This window comes from Oncorhynchus nerka, linkage group LG23, assembly GCF_034236695.1.
Source record: "Oncorhynchus nerka isolate Pitt River linkage group LG23, Oner_Uvic_2.0, whole genome shotgun sequence".
Lineage (NCBI taxonomy): Eukaryota > Metazoa > Chordata > Actinopteri > Salmoniformes > Salmonidae > Oncorhynchus > Oncorhynchus nerka.
In genome coordinates, this window is record NC_088418.1 from 15,679,202 (window position 1) to 15,704,079 (window position 24,878).

At 44.3% G+C, this 24,878-nt stretch overlaps 2 protein-coding genes across 3 annotated transcripts in view; both read right to left on the reverse strand.

Moving 5' to 3' along the window:
• LOC115120772 (protein phosphatase 1B-like) overlaps positions 1-2,175 on the reverse strand; it is a 35,317-nt gene extending 33,142 nt beyond the window's left edge. Inside the window, exon 1 of one of the 2 annotated variants that reach the window (XM_029649747.2) lies at positions 1,808-2,175. The gene's annotated coding sequence lies outside the window, so the exon portion shown is untranslated. The remainder of the gene's footprint in view (positions 1-1,807) is intronic. The other variant, XM_029649746.2, reaches the window with a different exon arrangement.
• A 7,561-nt stretch (positions 2,176-9,736) lies between these two features.
• The window catches only part of LOC115126313 (metastasis-associated protein MTA3-like), a 76,539-nt gene continuing 61,397 nt past the window's right edge, over positions 9,737-24,878 (reverse strand). Inside the window, exons 10-19 of the mRNA XM_065007898.1 lie at positions 19,135-19,209; positions 18,910-18,968; positions 18,637-18,755; positions 18,297-18,454; positions 17,927-18,149; positions 14,229-14,321; positions 13,922-14,083; positions 13,796-13,824; positions 13,362-13,492; positions 9,737-10,762 (exon numbers count right to left, since the gene is read on the reverse strand). Coding sequence (XP_064863970.1) covers positions 10,591-10,762; positions 13,362-13,492; positions 13,796-13,824; positions 13,922-14,083; positions 14,229-14,321; positions 17,927-18,149; positions 18,297-18,454; positions 18,637-18,755; positions 18,910-18,968; positions 19,135-19,209 — 1,221 coding nt within the window. The 3' untranslated portion in view covers positions 9,737-10,590. The remainder of the gene's footprint in view (positions 10,763-13,361; positions 13,493-13,795; positions 13,825-13,921; positions 14,084-14,228; positions 14,322-17,926; positions 18,150-18,296; positions 18,455-18,636; positions 18,756-18,909; positions 18,969-19,134; positions 19,210-24,878) is intronic.

Genomic DNA, 24,878 nt, shown 5'->3' on the forward strand with positions numbered 1-24,878 from the left:
TCGACTTCAACCCAATTGAGATGGTTTGGGATGATTTGGACCTCGGAGTGAAGGGAAAGCAGGAAACAAGTGCTCAGCATATGTGGGAACTCCTTCAAGACTGGTTGAGAGATTTCCAAGACTGTGCAAAGCTGTCATCAAGGCAAAGGGTGGCTACTTTGAAGAATCTCAAATGTATTTTGATTTGTTTAACATTTTTTTTGTAACTACATGATTCCATCTGTGTTATTTCATAGTTTCGATGTCTTCACTATAATTCCACAATGTAGAAAAGAGTTTAGAAAATAAAGAATAACCCTGGAATGAGTATGTGTGTCCAAACTGTTGACTGGTTCATCTTACTCTCAGAATGGGTGGAAACCTATCCAGTCGAATTAAATCTACAGCCCAGCACCAACACACCTGATACAGCTAACAGAGATCTTGATGGGAGTTGATTAGTGGAACCAATCATGTCTGTTAGTGCTGGTCTGGAACTAATACCTGCACACCCTGTATCTCTCCAGGACCAGGTGAGAAGATAAGTGTCTGTTCAGAGTCTAACATTTTGGTTTCAGAACATTTAGAGTTACATTTGGCCTGAACATGACCCTGTACTGAACCTTTCATCCTCTCACTCCATTTCCCTGCCTTGTCTCTTCTCGCTATATTCTCCATCTTAGTTCCAGTAGTGATAAAGATAGGGCTGTGTCAATGCTAAACGTCTGTCCAAGTTAACATAACACTCATCCATCCTAGAGTCACTGCATATTTCTTGTGTTTTTATCTTATTTAACTCTGCATCATTAGGAAATAGCTTGTAAGTAAGCATTTCACTGTAAGGTCTACACCTGTTGTATGCAGTGCATGTGACAAATACATTTTTATTTGAATCACTACTCGGTGTATATCTTTATATACCTGAAGAATAGATAGGGGGTCAGAGTCTAGGTGACCTTACACAATCTGGGTCAGCAGGTGACAGACCTCGCCCACTGCCTCTGTCTAGGGTCACCCCAGAATGCCACACACAACCCACCTGGCCCACTGCTACACCGACGCCAAACCACAGAGGCCCTGCTCTAACTGTGCAGTAGCAGGGGTTTGTAGCATGGTGAATGGACCAGTCCTGGGTTAAGATTATACCATGGATGGGTGAAACTATAAAGCTACATTTATGGTAGTATTCTAAATCACCCAGACTGGCCATCACAGACCACTAGCATTGCTTAAGTTAACTAGTTGGATAGTTATCTAACTGTAGTCAATGGTTAACGTCAGTTAGCCAAATGCCAGTATGTGTCTGAGTTTTTTTTTAAATATGCGATGCTAATTTAACGCAGTTGAGGAGAAAGCGCAGCAAAATGTGGAGTGGGGGAGGCGATTATATAATTAACTGTGCTAATAATATTACATTTGATCCGATTAAGTTAAACGCGTTAAACAACTGCCAACAAACCAAACGATACAGTTAACTGGCAAGGTGTCACCTGAAAAATTGGTGGCTAACGTTAGTTAGCTAACTAGATAGCTAAATTGTTGGCAAAACAATGACATTTCCCAGCCCACGCACGGAATTGGAAAACAATTGATGCACCTTTTAGACGACGTTGACAGTCAGACGCACGTAGCCAAAAGCAGCTAACTTGCTAGCTAATGTTAGCTGCTACCCAAACTAACGTTACACAACAGCATGCGAGAATCAATAGAGTAGCTATCTCTGCGATAACGTCAGATAGCCTAGCATGGCCTATTAGCATTATGCTAACGTTAGCAAGCTAACCAACAACGATTGCTCCACCAGCTAAACCTCTTCACTTATACTTACGTTTCCAACTGTAAAACGAATGTAGATGTTTTTGAGGTCCCTGTGTAGTGGGTATTTTCCTGGTGATGTGTCGAGCTAGCTGACGTTCTTGTTTTGTTTCCTTATTTGACAAAACAAAATCGGCGAGTTTGGCCTCAGATGAGTGGCGATAATTCCTTTCTCGGCGGTTCCCTGTTCGGATGGCGTAGGTTTTTACGCATGTTTGACACTAACTAAGTTTGTCACATCAAGCGAAAAAAATAAAAATATTCTGTACGTTTCTACACAAATATGGGCAGTCAGTAATAGTTAGCTAGCTATAATAGACAACACAGACGAATCTCGCACTTTCGTCCTTTGGGTGCTGAACAAGAGGAGGTGCTATTTTCGATATTCGTTCGCTGATTGGTCAAAAATTCTCGAGGACGCTAACAATGATTTGTTGAAATCACTCTCAATCAGTTCTGCCCCCCCGTTCAAATCTGCCGTTTCATTGGTTGTTGTGTGTTCCTCTAACATTCTGACGTTTCGCAAAGTTGCGCTCGTTTTCCCCGATGGCGTGTCCTGAGATCCGCAGATGAGTTTAGGGGTCAGTTACAACAAAACATGAGTTTTTAGTTAGACGAGATTAACAAATGTATAATAAAAAAAACACACAACTCCACACTACAAATTTCCCAGTGTTAAAAAAACAACTAAATTAAAACTGAGAGTGTTAAATCAACACAGAAAGTGTGGAGTCTGTGGATCCATAGATACCGGAACAGTGTTAAATGAACAAACTGCTTAGTGTAAAAGCCTTATTCAAATACTTCCCAGAATGCCTTGCCTTTGTGGACCCAAGAAGAGTGGCTGTTGCATGTGCAGCAGCTAATGGGATCCTAGTAAACTCAATTTCCCGGCATTTGGAGTAAATTGTAGTTACCACGGTTTCCACTAGACAGCACAGCCACAAAGTCAAACTTGCATATGTCGTAAAAAAAATGAAAACAAAAACGAGGTTAGTGTTAAGCATAAGGTTAGAAGCGTGGTAAAGGTTAGGGTTAACACTAGGGTTAGAAGCGTGGTTAGGGTTAACACTAGGGTTAGAAGCGTGGTTAAGGTTAGGTTTAACACTAGGGTTAGAAGCGTGGTTAAGGTTAGGGTTAACACTAGGGTTAGGTTTAAAATCACATTTTAAGAAGATTCAAGAAGATTTTAGAAGATTTTAAGAAGAATTGTAGAAATAGGTGGGGGGTGTTTATGGCTTTGTGTCTGTGGTAGTTAGTGACGACCACTTACTGTATTTGTTAGTGACAGCCATGGTTATTACATTAATTTATTTTCAGTCCTATGAACTTCACCAAGTGAAAATGTTATCATACAAATATATGTTTAACACAATAACATCTGTAGTTCATGAGGCCTTATTTTGAGGGCCTAGTTTTTCTTTATGTATTTAACAAGCCAAGTCTGTTATGAACTAAGTATTATTTACAATGGCAGCCTACCCCAGCCAAACCCTAACAATTGTGCAACACCCTATGGGACTCCCAATCACAGCCAGTTGTGATACAGCCTGGAATTGAACCAGGGAATCAAACTAGGGTCTGTAGTGATGGCTCAAGCACTGAGATGCAGTGCCTTAGACCACTGCGCCATTCTAATCCAGAGGCCTGAAACGCCTAAATATCACTTTGAACCAAAACCACACCCATCGTTATCATATTTCCCAGCATGCTCTATTGCAGGTAGATTTTTTTGAATTGTTTGTTTCAATATCCATGAAAATCCTATCTAATATCTAATTAATCTTACGCTACTCAAATATAAATTACAACAATCTTCTAAACTAATTCAATATGTTACTGGGATTTATTTGACTGAAATGTTTGTTCCAGTTCAGATGGTTTAGGAGGTCTCATCACTGAATCTTGCGCCCGGAGGAGGTTTGAATATGGAGGATGAGGACAGGAGGTTGATACGCGTCAAGTACAAAAGTGGAAATTCGTAGCTTGTAAGAAAGCAGAAAAGTTGAAGAAACAAGAAAAACCTGTGATAAGAGAAGTTATTGAGAAAGAGAAGCAAAAAAAACGAAATTGCGCTACAGCAGTTCGGATGTTGAAACTGACAACAAGAGGAAGGTGGTGGCAGGGTGGAGGAACAAGGAAAAAACCTGGGAAAATCAAATGTATTTATAAAGCCCTTTTTACATTAGTAGATGTCACAAAGTGCTTATACAGAAAGAGATGTTGGGTGTCAAGTACAAAAATGGAAATCCGTACTTTAGTAGCTCAGAGAATGAATCTGATGATAGTGACATAGAGTTTGAAGGAGTTGAAGAGAGAGAGGTTGACATTTTTTTTATGGAGGAACAAATTCGGATTCGGAGCAGCAAGGTGTGGAGGTTGATATGTCTGTCAAGAGTGGGAAGAAACGAAAGGATGGCAAAGATGATTTTGGCCCAGTGGGAGTGAGATTCTGGGGAGAAAATGTATCCTTGCCTTCTGACTGGTCCATATCTGGTGTCCTGTTGGGTGGAGAAGAGGTTTGGGGACTGTTGAGTCGATGAAAGTACCTCGAAGTGGACTCAGTATTATACACTGCTCAAAAAAATAAAGGGAACACTAAAATAACACATCCTAGATCTGAATGAATGAAACATTCTTATTAAATACTTTTTTCTTTACATAGTTGAACCCATGGAGGTCTGGATTTGGAGTCACACTCAAAATGAAAGTGGAAAACCACACTACAGGCTGATCAAACTTTGATGTAATGTCCTTAAAACAAGTCAAAATGAGGCTCAGTAGTGTGTGTGGCCTCCACGTGCCTGTATGACCTCCCTACAACGCCTGGGCATGCTCCTGATGAGGTGGCGGATGGTCTCCTGAGGGATCTCCTCCCAGACCTGGACTAAAGCATCCGCCAACTCCTGGACAGTCTGTGGTGCAATGTGGCGTTGGTGGATGGAGCGAGACATGATGTCCCAGATGTGCTCAATTGGATTCAGGTCTGGGGAACGGGCGGGCCAGTCCCTAGCATCAATGCCTTCCACTTGCAGGAACTGCTGACACACTCCAGCCACATGAGGTCTAGCATTGTCTTGCATTAGGAGGAACCCAGGGCCAACCGCACCAGCATATGGTCTCACAAGGGGTAAAAAATAAAAAGTGACACAATAACATAACAATAAAGAGGCTATATACAGAGGGGTACCGGTACCAAGTCAGTGTGCGGGGGTGCAGGTTAGTTGAGGTAATTTGTCTATGACTTGGGTGATTGTAGTCTCTGACAATTTTATGGTCTTTCCTCTGACACTACCTAGTATATAGGTCCGTCCTGGATGGCAGGAAGCTTGGCCCCAGTGATGAACTGGGCCATACGCACTACCCTCTGTAGCGCCTTACGGTCAGATGCCGAGCAGTTGCCATACCAGGCGGTGATGCAACCAGGATGTTCTCGATGGTGCAGCTGTATGATAGGCAGTCTGAGGTCTTTAGGATTAATATCAGAGATTAACCCTCCGTGTAAGACTCAGGGGAGCTTGTTGTCATGTAGTGTTTCTTGGTGTTTTCCAGCAGGATTAATATCAGTGTTATTATGAACAACTCATCAGATACCACAGCAGCTTTTGCCGAGGCCAACAAGCATTGTGACACACAGCCACAGGCCAGTGTGGAGTGGGTATTTCATTTGCTGAAATGTAGGATTATCATTGATAGAATTCAATCATTCTTCTCTGATCTCAGGATGTTCAATCTCAGTTCACCCCCCCAAACAGACACAGACAAACACACACGCATACAAGCTCCGGGTCAGCTGTGGGGTTAGGGGTGTGTGTGTGTATGTCTGTACAGTGCATTCGGAAAGTATTCAGACTCATTTTGTAACGTTACGTCCTTATTCTAAATTGGATTAAATGTTTTTTTTCCCCCTCGTCAATCTACACACAATACCCCATAATGACAAAGAAAAAACTGAAATATCACTTTTAAATAAGTATTCAGACCTTTTACAAAGGACTCTGTTGAACCACCTTTAGCAGCAATTACATCCTTGAGTTTTCTTGTGAATGACGATACAAGCTTGGTAAACCTGTATTTGGGGAGTTTCTCCCACTCTGCAGATCCTCTCAAGCTCTGTCAGGTTGGATGGGGAGCGTTGCTGCACAGCTATGTTGAGGTCTCTCTAGAGATGTTCAATCGGGTTCAAGTTCGGGCTCTGGCTGGGCCACTCAAGGACATTGTCCAGAAGCCGTTCCTGTGTTTTCTTGGTTCTAGAAACATCTCAAGATGATCAATGGAAACAAGATGCACCTGAGCTCAATTTCGAGTCTCATGGCAAAGGGTCTGAAATCTTGTGTAAATAAGTTATTTCTGTTTTTTATTTTTAATATATTTGTAAACATTTCTAAAAACCTGTTTTTACTTTGTCATTAAGGGGTATTGTGTGTAGACTGCTGAGGAAAAGGTTTTATTTAATCAATTTTAGAATAAGGCTGTAATGTAACAAAATGTGGAAAAAGTCGAGGGGTATGAATACTTTCCGAAGGCACCGTATGTATTTATGTATGTAAGTACAGTACCAGGCAAAAGTTTTAGAACACCTACTCATTCAAAATTATTTATTTATTTTTACTATTTTCTACATTGTTGAATTAATAGTGAAGACATGCCAAGATTGTGCAAAGCTGTCATCAAGGCAAAGGGTGGCTACTTGGAAGAAAGTCAAATATAAAATATATTTTGATTTGTTAACACTTTTTTGGTTACTACATGATTCCATATGTGTTATTTCATAGTTTTGATGTCTTCACTATTATTCTACACTGTAGAAAATAGTACAAATAAAGAAAACCCCTTGAATGAGCAGGTGTGTCCTAACTTTTGACTGGTACTGTATGTATGAGAGAAACAATGGGTCAGGCAGAGGCTGTGTTGCGCTGGACCCTATAGGGGATTTAGAGTCTTATAGCAGCGGCTCAGAATCCTAAATTAAAAACTGTACTGTCTAATCTGCCAGTGTCTCTCACACACACACGCAAACACCCTGAAATCTGAGCACTAATCCATTATGTTGTCATGGCTCAGGGTACACACACACACTGATAAAGACACACTGATTGTGTCCAGGGCTGGATGAAAGAAAGGATAGAGGGAGAGAGGAAGGGAAGGAGGAAGGAGAGGTAAGGGACACAGATTTACATTCTCATTGTCAGTTCAGAGATCAGAGACATCTAGGTCACATCATTATTACAATCTTCTGCGTGTTCATTCCCAGTTTACACAGCTTACAGAGCTATATATATATGTAAACACACACAAACATTTGAATGCACAATGAAACATTGTTAATAGAAAGAACACACATATTTAATAAGTCATACTTGATGGTTCTTCCCCTTATCGATGTTATGTTAGCTTTACATTGAGGCTTGCCCCAAACTGGCCCCAATACTATTTTGGGGGGTGCTGGCCTCAGCCATGGAAACACAAAAGTCTGACTCATCAATCATGAATTTAAATATATTTATTGAAAATACTGGTCAGTTTTCAATTCATTAATGACATTTTTATTAATTTCCTGAATCATCTGAATGTACCTATTTTGTAATGGCCCTAACTCGGGTTTAAGAAGCTGTAACCATGAGAAGTTAATACTGGAGAATACTGGGACAAGATATGTAGGCCTACACCACAGATGAAAGGGGTTATGATTATCTTTGCCTGTACTGTGGCACTGGGACAATGGTTTGGGAAGACTGGGTGTGGAATAGACGGGGGGAGGGGAGGGAGGTAGCGATGTGCTGCCCTCTGGTGGAGAAGGACAGATCATACTAGGTTTGCATTGTTATGATTATGAAACACGCGTTTATTGTTTTTATTTTGTTTAAATTTAACCTTCATTTAACTAGTCAAGTTATACTTTCATTACGACAAAATGATATATTCACAATGGGAAAAAATACATAACTTCTGCAGCAGTAAATCAATGTTTCCTTTTTAGCCTTTAAAGTAATATATTTCCAACCGGTAGAGAGACCAGTTGCAACAATCCTAATATAAACAGAAAATGTTCCGCGTTTTCTCTCCTGTTTACAAGTAGGGTGTGCTGTTGAGCAGCAGTTGAAGAGGTATTTGGTGTTAATGTCTATGATTTGAACACGGACAGACCCAAAACTTCAGCCTTCATCTCTTTTGGGTTGTAAAATTAGTACAAGCAATAGATCAGTTAGAGCAGAAGTTGTGTATTGTACAGATGAGATGAGCACTTACAAATTGAATTAACCCTTACAAATAAAGAGAGCCGTTTTGAAACGCCAGTATTTGCAACATAGTACACTCGTTTTCAGTACGGGAAAGTCCAGTTGCAGGTACGCCGAATACTGCAGCATCAATTTTTAATTTTACTAATTTATTTAACCAGGTAGGCCAGTTGAGAACAAGTTCTCATTTACAACTGCGACCTGGCCAAGATAAAGCAAAGCAGTGCGACAAAAACAACAACACAGAGTTACACATGGATTAAAGAAACGTACAATCAATAACACAATAGACAGATCTGTATACAGTGTGTGCAAATGTAGTCAGGAGGTAAGCAAAAAAATAGGCCATAGAGGCCAAGTAATTACAATTGAGCAATTAACAATGGCGTGATAGATGTGTAGGTAGAAATACTGGTATGCAAAAGTGCAGATGATACACCGCTGTAGCGTGTACTTTAAGTCTTTTAAAACAACTTCTTCTCTGCGGTTCGGTAACCGAGCACCGTTAAAAACGCTCGGCTCCAGGTGAGGGCGTTAGATCCGCCCACTATCTATTGCCTAGCCTTGGGGAAATGTCGACGTTTTCTGTCATTTTGCCTTTTCTACCTTTTTTCCCTACTTCTAACAACTTGGTCGCTTGCAGCTAATTGTATCGACATGTCTGACTGACTGGGATGTATGTAGTGAACTTACTGCAGAGGGGAGCAACACGAGAGAGAAAAACGTTACCAAGAGGAGTATACAGAATAAAGAATGCTGGTTCAGAAAAGAGAAGAGGTTAATGGGGATTAAAAGCTAAAAACGATTTTCTAATAATATGTTTGCTCTAGCTTTCTAAATACCTAATGTCCTCTGTAATAACAGGGACCGATGGTGCGCCACCGTGGGGCTTTGATGGATCAGCCCTACCACCCACACTGTAGAGACAGGGTGCATTTAGTGTATTAGGCTACTGTTCATTTCCCAGTATGCTGAGGCAAAGATGATTCTCATATCCCATTTCGCCTATTCGTCTGTGGTTGAGGGGTTCTTATTGAAATGACTCCGTTAACAATAGGTGTCGTATTGTATGCCCACGTGTCTGTGTCCCGTATTGTGTAGTATCATTCACTGGATGTCGATATGGACTTTCTTTATGTGTGATAATGAGACTGGAACAGTCTGCCATTAAATCTGTGTTGAAGGCTGGGAGGCAGAATATGAGAAATCACCCTGCATGAAATAACACATAAATCAATGGGAGGGGAGGGGGAGGTGGTGTATTTGTTTTATGTTATGGTCTCACCCAAACAACCCAAGCATAAACACACGGAAATATTAGTTATATCTTTCTCATGCAAACAGACACACACCTATACTTGTTGTGCTTTCAAATCGCAAACACACACAGACACATCCCTGCTGTGTGCTGTAATCTTCAGCGTGTGATTGGTGCTCTGAGCAGAGTCTTCAGTCTTCTCTGGTTAGTGTTTATTATTGTACTTCCATGGGATATTTACAACGTCATTCCGATATAAAATACCCAAACCTGAAAACCCAGCCCCCATCCAACAAAACAAACAGTTACACACACACATATGCACGCACACACACAACACACACACATACTGATCCCTGGGACTAGGAGTGTTGAATTAATTCAAGCTTCGGGCCCTCTGAAGGAAAGGACACAAGGAGATACGGAGAGAAGACGAGGAGACAAGTAGAGGAAACTGTGTTGTTTTTAATCAGCATATTTCATATTTCAACACGTGACATTCATGAACACCAACATAAACAAATCAGGAGGCTTGACCTCAGTGGCATGCTACAGCAGGGGACGTCCTAAATAGCCCCTTATTCCCTTGGGCACTAGATGGCACTGGCCAAAAGTTGTGCCCTACACAGGGAATAGGATACCAAAGCAGATTAGATCTGTCATGAAAGTCCCAGGTTCCGTTGAGAAGAGAGGAAGTGTTCTGCCTATAGCAGTGCTAGGTAGAGCATAAAATATAATGTCTAGACTGTACAGAGTTGCAATCGGTATAGTAATATACAATGAGCGTATTTCTATGTTGTTAACTCAGAAGTTAAGAGTGTCGTGGAACTGTAGGATACATAATGATGCAGTTATCTAGTTAGTGATCCGATCCCTTTAACCATCTAGTTTGTGATCAAACCATCCCTGTAAATCCAGCCGACCTGGTTAGTTGATATCAGGTTTGATCTCTCTGACAAACCGAGGATTGCTCACAACCACCAGTCACTGACATGCAGCAGGTACTGAAGAAGAAAAAACATTATCAAGGTCACACACTCACTGGTTTTCTGTCCCAGGGGAGTTGGATCTGTACAGGTGGGAACCCCTTTATGTCTGTCTCCACGGCAACGAAGCACATCTCTTCCTGCCGAGGTGAAGGTTCAGATTCCGAAGAGTTCAGAGGTGCACCGTTTTTAATTTTTTTTTTAAAGGGGGGCGTTGGGGAGGGCGGGGGCTGGGCGAAACTAGGATTAGGGTCTTGCATGTCGAGCTGAGCATAGGCAGGGGACAGGTATGGGAGGGAGATAGGGTCAGGGGTCAGTCGTGGATGACAATGGGTCCCCTCATCCGGAGGCTGGGGTGGGGGTGTGGAAGGGCGAGGAGCGGACCCTGTGGTGGTGCCTGGGATGCCCTGCGCAGGGTGATCTGCTCACAGGGCTGTCGACAGGCGCGCCTCAGCTGGGACCGAGACAGCAGCCGCCTGACTCTCCTGGAGTGACAGGACACGACATCAGGTGGACTGGACATGACATCAGAGGGGAACTCAACAGAACATTAGAACACTGTTAACACATTAGTCGCTCACATAGACAGAGCGAGAAATTAAGTAAAGGGCTGTTGTTCGAGGGAGTCGATTACTGCAGCAGCAGCATCTCTCTCTCTCTCACTCACTCACTCACTCACTCACACTCACTCACTTCACTTAGGGTTGTTTATCATTTCTCTGAACAGAAAAACATATCAATTACCTCCAGTACAACGCTGGGATTGAATTAGTGCAGGCTAATATAGACATTGTGTGTGAGAGTGTACCACAGGAGGTTGGTGGCACTTTAATTGGGGTGGATGGGCTTGTGGTAATAGCTGGAGCGGTATCAGTGGAATGGTATCAAATACGTCACATGGTTTCATTGTGCTTGATGCCATTCCATTCGCTCCGTTCCAGCCGTTACTATGAGCCGTCCTGCCCTCAGCAGCCTCATGTGGCGTGTACGTGCATATTGTGTTGTTTAGGCCATTGTGTTTTACCGCATCAAGAAAAGAGAGAGGGGGAGATGGAGAGAGAGATGGGTCCTGAGGACTGTCCTGTGAATGACTGAGTGTTTATTATAAAGAGTGATGACTGTAATAGAGCTTCTCTGTGTGATATAATCTGTAATATTGATCACTCCGTCTAGTGAGGCAGGACCAGTCACAGAGTCATGGAAAATGTATGAGTGTGAAAGTACCTTTTGCTGAATGTATTATTTCATAGTCTCGGAGGTCCCAGACCAGTGCAACAGCACGAGGTCTGTGGAACATGGTGGATTTTCTCGGTTACTTCGAAAAGGGAGAATTTTAGGGGGGCGGGCTTAAAATGTGAGCAGGAATTGTGCTCAAAAATGATCTCGGTAACATGACAGAGGCGGACCCAAGGCCCGACGCAGATAGCTAGGCTAATTATAGTGATTGTAAGCTTGTAACACTATCGTTAGCTGTCATGGCGCAAACTACTCACTTGAGAAATACACTAATTGAAAATATTATCCGCGAGCTCCATCTAGCTAGCTACCAATTTTGCGTCCGGCGGGGAAGTTTACGCCAGGGTACTAACGCATAAGGCTCGGGACGGATTTTTACCAGTCCATTTCCCGCCTAGCCCAACCTATGCTTCTACCTGTGCAGGCGTATAGGTCGGAACATTATTAATGGAGACTAATCTCTACCTGCTAAGAAACACACACACACACACAGCCGTGGGAAGTAGTTTTGGGGTGCTGCGTTTTAATATTTGTAGATTTTTTTGCCCCCAATACAGCACTATTAAAGGCTCATTGCACTCATTTTGTGAAAATATTTACTTGGGGAAAATTGGTATTTATTATTATTTATATGTATTTTTTCAGGGGGTGCACCCCTACTTCCCACAGCTATGGTCACACACCACCAGCCTGACCTCTAGCTGAGCTCTGATTGGTTCTAATAAAGAATAGAGCATCTACATCATCTGTCGTTAATGTCAGGCAGCCAAACAGATGAGACGCATTAGCATATTCTATTCCTGTGATTCTGGGAAGATGAAGTCTCCTGACACACACACACACACACACGGATGTAAGTGGATGCTCCAGTAATGCAGTAATGATATTTCCACTGAAACCTGGTCAATCTCAGACAGTTAGTCTGAAATAACCCTTCATCCTGGGAAGCCGGGGGGTGATGCGGGTGGCAATGGTTCATGGACACAGTGAGTGTGTGTATGTTTGTGTGTGTGTGTGTGTGTGTGTGAGTGCATTATCAAGCTGACTGGACTGTACGCTGCACAAGTGAGAAAACAGACTCCACAGGTAACCCAGGTCATGTGTGTGTGCGTGTGTGTATGTGTGTGTGCGGGGTGGGGGGGCTTACCGTGAGCAGTTGTGTAACGGCTGCAGCACTGAAATGAGACAAGCAGCCAGTCACTGACAGGAAGGGAAACACACGCCGACCCACGATGCAACAGGGCACAAGAGGTCAGGGTCTGTATTCCCAAAAGCGTCTCAGAGTAGGAGTGATAGTGCAGGATTTTATGGAACTGATCCTGGATCAGCACTTCTACTCTGAGACACTTATTGAATACAGACCCAGGTGTTGTGCACATTAAGAGTCATTACATCATGTGAGTGTGTTTTGTATGAGATGACATTATTTGGTTACCTGTGGAGTCCCATTCATCAGCTTGGCAGTGGCCTCAGTCTCAATCCTGTTTACAACCCTGCAGTTGTCTCCTTGTTAGTCCCCTATAAAATATGTTCAACTAACCCTTACCCTAGCAAGTTGTTGCATAGCAAAACTATATCTAAAGACTAATTGGCCCAGTTTGCTCACTCAACTCCTGATGAATCTCAACCCACAGCAGTGATCTGCTTATTAATGACATTTCTACAACGCTGATCTCTAGAATTCTATTTCTGTGCTTGGTGAGTCAGGGTTGTCGAAGCTTGTTAGGACACAGCTGCTTCAGCCCAGTCAGCTGTCAGTCACAGGCATAATAAGCCATCACTCTCCAATCACACGCAAGACGGTCTCACGCATCATCAAGCCAGTTGCCAATCAAAGGCCACCCCTACCTGGTCTCCCGGGAGACAAAGAAGAAGCTGTCATCGGGGGCATCGATCAAGTTTGGGCGTCTCTTCCTAATCATGACTCCGCCCCTAGCACTGCCCCTGGTCCCCCCGCCTCCACTGCTACGGCCGTTCTGCTGGGAAGAGCCAATCACAAACAATTACTCCAGAACGAGAAAATCAAATACGAGCACCTCATGATTATCCAATAAAAAAAACTGCCATTCTTAATGATGTAATATTGTAGAGTCAACCTTAAATGTCTGTATTTGAAGTCTATGGTTGGTCTACGGGCAGATTGGTATATTGTGATGTGGTCAGCTGACATGTTAAACACCTATCCTGGCGATTTGAGATCTATCATGCGTCTGCAATGTTGTCAGGCAGGGACACCACATATTTAAAGTCCTATGTTTAGCAAAAGAGAAACTGTTACTCACCACTGGTACCGTTGTCTGGCCTGGGTTTTCTACAGAAGGACACAGGAGACAACATGATAGAGATTAGTTGGAGTGTGTGTGATTGTAAGTGTGTGGTCAAGTGTGTGTGTGTGTGTGTGTGTGTACCTGGGCGTTTCTCTGGCTCGGCTCTGGTGTGGTGGTGGAAGCTGCGTTTACCCAGAAGGCCATGGGGACCGTGAGGGAGAGAAGAGAGGAGGCGGCGAGGGGGAGGGGCTTGCAGGCCAAGGGTTCGGTGAGAACGGGGGGCGTGTATCGCGGGGCGGGACTCTGGAACACATTGCATCACATGTTTGACCACCCATATTACTCTTTTTTTCTATTTGTTGTCATAAGAGAATGTCATTCCTCGGAGACTCCTCTTATGTCATACAAACACGTATTTGCTCCATTGTTTAGGCATTGCGTGTGTTACCTAGGAACTGCAGGACGCTGGTCAGGGTGCTCCTCTGGGTGGTCCGGATTCTGGGCGGTCGCCCGACTTGCCCCTCCGACAGCCGCAACATATCTAGACCAATCACCACACAGCAGCTCTACTACTGACCAATCACCAAACAGCGCCAGTGACAGACAAAGCAGCTGTACTATGTCATTCAGTCAAGAATACGGAGAATGTTTCAGACAGAGAAAAGATATGAACATTGCTTCATCTACTGGTGCCTGTGGCATGCTGTGTAGTTGTTTTGAATTGGTGAACCTCTAATACAGAATGTATTAGAAAGCTCTGAAACTAACCGTTACCAACTAATAGTAACTGCTAATAAAACTGTAAATACCTGCAGTAAGAGTTGAAAGCAGTTTGAAAGTGAAACACTGTGTTAGATGACTTACTGTATGAGGTGGTTATGGGTAGATGTAGCAGCAGTGTTCGATGACTTACTGTATGAGGTGGTTATGGGTAGATGTAGCAGCAGTTAGATGACTTACTGTATGAGGTGGTTATGGGTAGATGTAGTAGCAGTGTTAGATGATTTACTGTATGAGGTGGTTATGGGTAGATGTAGTAGCAGTGTTAGATTATTTACTGTATGAGGTGCTTATGGGTAGATGTAGCAGCAGTTAGATGACTTACTGTATGAGGTGGTTATGGGTAGATGTAGCAGCAGTTAGATGACTTACTGTATGAGGTGGTTATGGGTAGATGTAGCAGCAGTTAGATGACTTACTGTATGAGGTGGTTATGGGTAGATGTAGCAGCAGTGTTAGATGACTTACTGTATGAGGTGGTTATGGGTAGATGTAGCAGCCATGTTCGATGACTTACTGTAGGAGGTGGTTATGGGTAGATGTAGCAGCAATGTTAGATTATTTACTGTATGAGGTGGTTATGGGTAGATGTAGCAGCAGTTAGATGACTTACTGTATGAGGTGGTTATGGGTAGATGTAGCAGCAGTTAGATGACTTACTGTATGAGGTGGTTATGGGTAGATGTAGCAGCAGTTAGATTATTTACTGTATGAGGTGGTTATGGGTAGATGTAGCAGCAGTTAGATGACTTACTGTATGAGGTGGTTATGGGTAGATGTAGCAGCAGTTAGATGACTTACTGTAGGAGGTGGTTATGGGTAGATGTAGCAGCAGTGTTAGATGACTTACTGTAGGAGGTGGTTATGGGTAGATGTAGCAGCAGTTAGATGACTTACTGTATGAGGTGGTTATGTGTAGATGTAGCAGCAGTTAGATGACTTACTGTATGAGGTGGTTATGGGTAGATGTAGCAGCAGTTAGATGACTTACTGTATGAGGTGGTTATGGGTAGATGTAGCAGCAGTTAGATGACTTACTGTATGAGGTGGTTATGGGTAGATGTAGCAGCAGTTAGATGACTTACTGTATGAGGTGGTTATGGGTAGATGTAGCAGCAATGTTAGATTATTTACTGTATGAGGTGGTTATGGGTAGATGTAGCAGCAGTGTTAGATGACTTACTGTATGAGGTGGTTATGGGTAGATGTAGCAGCAATGTTCGATGACTTACTGTAGGAGGTGGTTATGGGTAGATGTAGCAGCAGTTAGATGACTTACTGTATGAGGTGGTTATGGGTAGACGTAGCAGCAGTTAGATGACTTACTGTAGGAGGTGGTTATGGGTAGATGTAGCAGCAGTTAGATGACTTACTGTATGAGGTGGTTATGGGTAGATGTAGCAGCAGTTAGATGACTTACTGTATGAGGTGGTTATGGGTAGATGTAGTAGCAGTGTTAGATTATTTACTGTATGAGGTGCTTATGGGTAGATGTAGCAGCAGTTAGATGACTTACTGTATGAGGTGGTTATGGGTAGATGTAGCAGCAGTTAGATGACTTACTGTATGAGGTGGTTATGGGTAGATGTAGCAGCAGTTAGATGACTTACTGTATGAGGTGGTTATGGGTAGATGTAGCAGCAGTTAGATGACTTACTGTATGAGGTGGTTATGGGTAGATGTAGCAGCAGTGTTAGATGACTTACTGTAGGAGGTGGTTATGGGTAGATGTAACAGCAGTGTTAGATGACTTACTGTATGAGGTGGTTATGTGTAGATGTAGCAGCAATTAGATGACTTACTGTATGAGGTGGTTATGTGTAGATGTAGCAGCAGTTAGATGACTTACTGTATGAGGTGGTTATGTGTAGATGTAGCAGCAGTTAGATGACTTACTGTATGAGGTGGTTATGTGTAGATGTAGCAGCAGTTAGATGACTTACTGTAGGAGGTGGTTATGGGTAGATGTAGCAGCAGTTAGATGACTTACTGTATGAGGTGGTTATGGGTAGATGTAGCAGCAGTTAGATGACTTACTGTATGAGGTGGTTATGTGTAGATGTAGCAGCAGAGCTCACACACTAAATATATAAGCGTAACCCTTACAACATGCACACGGTGAGGGTGTGACTGGGGTGTGATGGAAGTAGGCAGAGAAGGGTGGAGTCCATGCTGCAGTAGGGGCGGCCTTGTCTGGTCCGCTGACCAATCGGTGAGTGTGGTGGCGTGATGACAGGTACACAGACAAATGAAGCACAAGGACTCAGAGAGGATGGTTTCAGCTGTGACTTTATTACAGTTACCACTGTCACATTCACAGAGAGAGGGATGGAGAGAGGAAGAGAGCGAGACGGAGAAAGATGAGAAGAATGGAGAGAGGAAGAGACGAAGAGAGGGAATGGGAGAGATGAAGAGCAAGAGACAGAGATAAATACGAGGTAGGAGAAATAGAGAGCAATAGAAGTGAGTCCAAATGACTGGAACAGAGGAACATCCTGATATGGGCATGTGAGTGGCTTACAGGACGGAATGGGAGCACGTGTGGGGGGTCGGCTTGGCAAGACAGAAACAGGAAATAAAAAAAAAGGAGCTTTAAACTCAGAAAGAAAAGCTGAGAATAGAAGGCTGTGGTCATTTTCATAAAGCCACTACTGCCTGAACTCACCCATTTACATTCCTCCCTCCCTCCTTGTCATCAGATGAGCTCTAATGAAACTTATCTCAAATCAATCACGCCGACCACTCGTCTCTCATACACACAATTCCTTGCAGAAAAAGCACACCAAGGCTCATCAATGTAACACGCACTGTGCTGTGCAAAATAGAGCTTCTCTTAGTAAAATATGTCTCCTCCACTTCTAACTAACCTTAGCAAATATACGCTGACATTCTGCAACTATCATCTACTCTGGCCCGGAGAATAGGGAGAGCTTCCATTATGTGTGTTTGTGTATGGGTGAGCATGTGTAGGACGTGTGTGCGGGGCATGCATGTGTACAAAACCACCCGTTCTGAGAAATGTTTGGAGAAGAGTGTGTGCTCGTATGGATTTCAAACGGCTCTAGCGGCTGTTCAGTTGATATCGACAAAAACGAACCAAAAACAGACCTAGACAGACGGATGAACAGATGGTGAAACTCAAAAGTCATGAGGACCGCCAGTCTTTATTGGAAACGGGGGGGAAATACAAAAAACAGAATAATAATATAATACAATATAACAAAAACAGAGAGAGAAACAGACAGAGGGTGGGAGGAGAGGGGGTGAAAGGGGGGCGTCAAGGTGAAGGAGGGGGCGGTGTGTGTGTGTGTCCGTGTGTGTGTGTGTGTGTGTGAGGCAGAAATTAGGAATTGAAGGAGCTCTTACACGCAGCCTTTATGGCGCCACAGTTAATGGGCACAAAGGGGCGCCGCGCAGCGCGTCGCAGTCTGATGATGTCGCGGCACATGTGGCGTGCCAGCTTGGTGAGGCGGGTTGCCTGCAGCAGGAAGGCCTGCTTTGTCTTCGTGGAGGACTTGGGGCTGCCGCTGTTACGCACCGGCACCATGTGACTGGACTGGCGGGGGCCGTGGCCACGCGACCGAGGCTCCTAGAGGGAGAGAGTGCCAACATGAGTACCTGTTCTGCATGACGGAGAAAAACAACTGTCCTACATTATATATTTATCAGAATGTTCAGTAACATTGATTCAGCAGAATAAGCCCCTGGGGTACAGTAGTTAAAGGTGAGGTCTTACGTTGGGCACAGGGCTGGGTGGGGTCTTCTCCTCGGGCCCCTCCGCTCTGCTTGGCATCTTAAGGCCACCGTACTTCTTCCAGTACATCCAGCACGACACACACAGGCGACACTGCATGTTGGGTGGCCCCCACGAGTACCACTGGGCTGATTGCGTCGCTGTACACACACACACACACACACACACACATTCTGCATGTTAGGACTCATACACCCCATCAAAGCATAATCAATAAACATGATCAATATCTAGTTGATCGATAAGTCATCCTCTTAAACACTCTGATGAGTGTTTAAGAGGAGGGATGGAGAGCTGGATGGATGGATGAAGGTCTACTTACAGTAGCAGCTCTCGCAGGCTCGTCCTCCCCCCGCTGCATGGTAGGCTCCAGGCCCCGCCCCATTCACCGTCGCCATCTTCCCATTGGTCACTGAGATCTGGTTAGGGTTGGGCTTATTGCTGCGAAACAAGAGGGAGGTAGATACACAACAAATCTTCAACATGAATCCTCTAACGCTGAAGACACACACTGTCTATGGACAGGATTGTGCACCAACACTCACACACAAACACTTAGACAGACACTCAATCAATAAAACACACACACACTTACTATGTGGGGATGTAAACCTGCTTCAGTTTGCTTTCTGCTTCTGCTGCCTTCAGTCTCTTCTGCTCAGGGAGAAAGACAGAGAGGAGGGTTAGACTACTAGCCAATAAGACCAGAGGACAGCTTGGCACTGGATGCTGCGGTGTGGCTAACAGCTAGGTTAGCTAGGTTAACTAGGTTAGCTAGCTAGCTAGCTAGCAGGAGTGGGTTAGAGATACGGAGACTGACCTGCTGTACGTATCGGTCTGTTGTCTTCCACATGTAATAATACTCTATTATACTGGTCAGAGACTTCCACGGTAGCTAAAGAGAAGGAAATGGAGAGAGATGGCATTAACGTTCATGTTTTTTATGTCTGTGTCAGATCCCTCTGGAATATTGATGAGCAGGCCGACCAGGGTTATTCTGAAACCTACTCAACAGACGCAAACACACACACAAATAAGATGGCGTCATACTCTATGGCAGCCATCTTGCGAGCTCCAACCCAACTTTGCTATTTAGTGATTATTTTAGCATTTATCCTTACTTTTTATTTTTGCACAAAATGACTGACAAGAACGTTTGAACATCAGATCGGCTGTTACTAATCTACTTCTGGCATCAACTCAGACTCATCTGTTCGTTGTATAATTCTGACCCAATTTTCCCGGCTATCCAAGAGGAAATGCCGGCGACAAAGAAGCAGGAGAGGGGAGCCCTAGCAAGATTACGGCAAAGGGAAAACCGGCCACTTCTTCCCTCCATTCTATTGGCCAATGTAGTCTCTTAATAATAAGATGGGTGTTCTCCGATCGCAGATTTTCTACCAACAGGACTCTAGAAACTGCAATATTCTCTGCTTTTCTGATACGTGGCTTTCGGACAAGATAATCCCCTGTGGCTATCCAAATCAAAGTATTTCCCATTCACTGAGCAGACAGGACATTGGATTCAGGGAAGTTAAGAGGGGGAGGGGTATTCCTCTTCATCAACAACAAAAGGTGTGCTGAACTCTCGACCCATTGTTCACCAGTCTTGGAATACCAAGCTTTTACCTCAAAAAGTGTTTTCAGCTGTTATTGTGACTGCTGTGTGTATATATATATATATATATATATATATATATATATTCCAGCTCAGAACAAGAAAAAGAAGCAGGCACTTAACAAACTGTACGAGGCTATAAACAAGCAGAAAACCATACACCCCGGAGGCTGCTTTCCTTCTGCGTCATTAAGACATTTAGAGGTCTGCTCGGGACTGATGAATTAATCCCGCTCCCACAGCTTTTCATACCGCACCTGCCCACACCTGCTGGCTTCCTGTCCGACTCCCACCCGCCCACACCTGCTGGCTCCCTGTCAGACTCTCACCTGCCCACACCTGCTGGCTTCCTGTCCGACTCCCACCCGCCCACACCTGCTGGCTCCCTGTCAGACTCTCACCTGCCCACACCTGCTGGCTTCCTGTCCGACTCCCACCCGCCCACACCTGCTGGCTCCCTGTCCGACTCCCACCCGCCCACACCTGCTGGCTTCCTGTCCGACTCCCACCCGCCCACACCTGCTGGCTTCCTGTCCGACTCCCACCCGCCCACACCTGCTGGCTTCCTGTCCGACTCCCACCCGCCCACACCTGCTGGCTTCCTGTCCGACTCCCACCCACCCACACCTGCTGGCTTCCTTCCAGAGGACAAAAATCAGTAAACCACCTAACTGAGGAACTCAATTTAACCTTACGCAATACCCTAGATGCAGTTGCACCCCTAAAAACTAAAAACATTTCTTATAAGAAACTAGCTCCCTGGTATACAGAAAATACCCGAGCTCTGAAGCAAGCTTCCAGAAAATTGGAACGGAAATGACGCCATGCCAAACTGGAAGTCTTCCGACTAGCTTGGAAAGACAGTACCGTGCGGTATTGAAGAGCCCTTACTGCTGCACGATCATCCTATTTTTCCAACTTAATTGAGGAAAATAAGAACAATCCAAATTTTTTTTTAAATACGGTCGCAAAGCCAACTAAAAAGCAGCATTCCCCAAGAGAGGATGGCTTTCACTTCAGCAGTAATAAATTCATGAACTTCTTTGAGGAAAAGATCATTATTATTAGAAAGCAAATTACGGACTCCTCTCTAAATCTGCGTATTCCTTCAAAGCTCGGTTGTCCCGAGTCTGCACAACTCTGCCAGGACCTAGGATCAAGAGAGACACTCAAGAGTTTTAGTACTATATCTCTTGACACAATGATGAAAATAATCATGGCCTCTAAACCTTCAAGCTGCATACTGGACCTTATTCCAACTAAACTACTGAAAGAGCTGCTTCCTGTGCTTGGCCCTCCTATGTCGAACATAATAAACGGCTCTCTATCCACCGGATGTGTACCAAACTCACTAAAAGTGGCAGTAATAAAGCCTCTCTTGAAAAAGCCAAACCTTGACCCAGAAAATATTTAAAAAACAAATCGGCCTATTTCGAATCTTCCATTCCTCTAAAATGTTTTAGAAAAGGCTTTTGCGCAGCAACTCACTGCCTTCCTGAAGACAAACAATGTATATGAAATGCTTCAGTCTGGTTTTAGACCCCATCATAGCACTGAGACTGCACTTGTGAAGGTGGTAAATGACCTTTTAATGGTATCAGACTGAGGCTCTGCATCTGTCTCGTGCTCCTAGACCTTAGTGCTGCTTTTGATACCATCGATCACCACATTCTTTTGGAGAGATTGGAAACCCAAATCGGTCTACACGGACAAGTTCTGGCCTGGTTTAGATCTTATCTGTCGGAAAGATATCAGTTTGTCTCTGTGAATGGTTTGGCCTCTGACAAATCAACTGTACATTTCGGTGTTCCTCAAGGTTCCGTTTTAGGACCACTATTGTTTTCACTATATATTTTACCTCTTTGGAATGTCATTCGAAAACATAATATTAACTTTCACTGCTATGCCGATGACACACAGCTGTACATTTCAATGAAACATGGTGAAGCCCCAAAATTGCCCTCGCTAGAAGCCTGTGTTTCAGACATAAGGAAGTGGATGGCTGCAAACTTTCTATTTTTAAACTCGGACAAAACAGAGATGCTTGTTCTAGGTCCCAAGAAACAAAGAGATCTTCTGTTGAATCTGACAATTAATCGTAATGGTTGTACAGTCGTCTCAAATAAAACTGTGAAAGACCTCTGCGTTACTCTGGACCCTGATCTCTCTTTTGACGAACATATCAAGACTGTTTCAAGGACAGCTTTTTTTTCCATCTACGTAACATTGCAAAAATCTGAAGCTTTCTGTCCAAAAATTATGCAGAAAAATTAATCCATGCTTTTGTCACTTCAAGTTTATTGCAATGCTATACTTTCCGGCTACCCGGATAAAGCACTAAATAAACTTTAGTTAGTGCTAAATACGGCTGCTAGAATCCTGACTAGAACCAATTTTTTTTTTATCATATTACTCCAGTGCTAGCTTCCCTACACTGGCTTCCTGTCAAGGCAAGGGCTGATTTCAAGGTTTTACTGCTAACCTACAAAGCATTACATGGGCTTGCTCCTACCTAACTCTCTGATTTGGTCCTGCCGTACATACCTACACGTACGCTACGGTCACAAGACGCAGGCCTCCTAATTGTCCCTAGAATTTCTAAGCAAACAGCTGGAGGCAGGACTTTCTCCTATAGAGCTCCATTTTTATGGAATGGTCTACCTACCAATGTGAGAGACGCGACTCAGTCTCAACCTTTAAGTCTTTACTGAAGACTCATCTCTTCAGTGGGTCATATGATTGAGTGTAGTCTGGCCCGGGAGTGTGAAGGTGAACGGAAAGGCTCTGGAGCAACGAACTGCCCTTGCTGTCTCTGCCTGGCCGGTTCCCCTCTTTCCACTGGGATTCTCTGCCTCTAACCCTATTACAGGGGCTGAGTCACTGGCTTACTGGTGCTCTTTCATGCCGTCCCTAGGATGGGTGCGTCACTTGAGTGGGCTGAGTCACTGATGTGATCTTCCTGTCTGGGTTGGCGCCCACCCCTTGGGTTGTGCCGTGGCGGAGATCTTTGTGGGCTATACTCGGCCTTGTCTCAGGATGGTAAGTTGGTGGTTGAAGATATTCCTCTCGTGGTGTGGGGGCTGTGCTTTGGCAAAGTGGGTGGGGTTATATCCTTCCTGTTTGGCCCTGTCCGGGGGTATCATCGGATGGGGCCACAGTGTCTCCTGACCCCTCCTGTCTCAGCCTCAAGTATTTATGCTGCAGTAGTTTGTGTCAGTGGGCTAGGGTCAGTTTGTTATATCTGGAGTACTTCTCCTGTCTTATCCGGTGTCCTGTGTGAATTTAAGTATGCTCTCTCTAATTCTCTCTTTCTCGGAGGACCTGAGCCCTAGGACCATGCCTCAGGACTACCTGGCATGATGACTCCTTGCTGTCCCAAGTCCACCTGGCCGTGCTGCTGCTCCAGTTTCAACTGGCCGCGGCTATGGAATCCTGACCTGTTCACCGGATGTGCTACCTGTCCCAGACCTATTATTTGACCATGCTGGTCATTTATGAACATTTGAACATCTTGGCCATGTTCTGTTATAATCTCCACCCGGCACAGCCAGAAGAGGACTGGCCACCCCTCATATCCTGGTTCCTCTCTAGGTTTCGTCCTAGGTTTTGGCCTTTCTAGGGAGTTTTTCCTAGCCAACATGCTTCAACACCTGCATTGCTTGCTGTTTGGGGGTTTAGGCTGGGTTTCTGTACAGCACTTTGAGATATCAGCTGATGTACGAAGTGCTATATAAATAAATTTGATTTTGAAGGCTAAAAGAACTGGTCGTCTAGTGCGTTCGGAACAGAGAATAAAGGGGGCAGGTTTCTGGGCATGAAGGATAGATTCAAGGCATAATGTACAGACAAGGGTATGGTAGGATGTGAGTACAGTGGAGGTAAGCCTAGGCATTGAGTGACGATGACAGAGGTTGTCTCTAGAAGCACCATTTAAGCCAGGTGCGGTCACCGCATGTGTGGGGGGTGGAACAACAGGCATATTGAGCAGGACTGGAGGCTCTACAGTGAAATAAGACAAAGATTACTAACCAAAACAGCAATAGACAAGGCATATTGATATTAGGGAGAGGCATGTGTAGCCGAGTAATCATAGGGTCCAGTGAGTAGCTCGGCGAGCTGGAGGCACGGAGATTCAGACAGCTAGCAGGCCGGGGCTAGAAGCAGGCTCGGGGACGGGGACGTCGCAACGGGGTGGGCCTGTTGAAACCCCCTTGGAAGGCAGACCAGTCATGATGGATCGGCAGGGCTCCGTGTCGGCAGCAAAGGGTCCAGGCCAATTGGCAAAAGAGGTATTGAAGCCCAGGAATTCTTGATAGATCTATTCGGCTAGCCGGGAGATGGGCATAGATTTGAGGCTGGTGCTTGCTTCGGGACAGAGAAGTTAGCCAGGAGTAGCCACTCGGACAGCAGCTAGCTAACTGCGATGATCCAGAGTAAAGGTTCAGAGCTTGCGGTAGGAATCTGGAGATATGGTGGAGGAAAGCAGTCCGATATGCTCTGGGTTGATGTCACGCTGTGCAGGCTGGCAGGACTTGACCTGGCTGAAGGTGGCAGATGTCCCAGTTAACGGTGATGGCTAACTAGCAGTGGCTAACTGACTACTAGCTGGCTAGCTTGAACGGGGTTACGGTTCTAAAGTGTAATAAATAGCAGATCCATATAGCTTTGGGTGAGGCAGGTTGCAGGAGAGTATGTTCAGTCCGTAGATGGAATTTTTTTAAATAAAAAATATATACGAAGAAAGAAATTATATATACAGTTGAAGTCAGAAGTTTACAAACACTTAGGTTGGATTCATTAAAACTCGTTTTTCAACCACTCCAAAAATGTATTGTTGTTAACCTGTTGATCCTACCCCCTACTTTTTCGAACATTCTGTTAAAAATTGCCCAACATTTCAGCGCCCTGCTACTCATGCCAGGAATATAGTATATGCATATGATTAG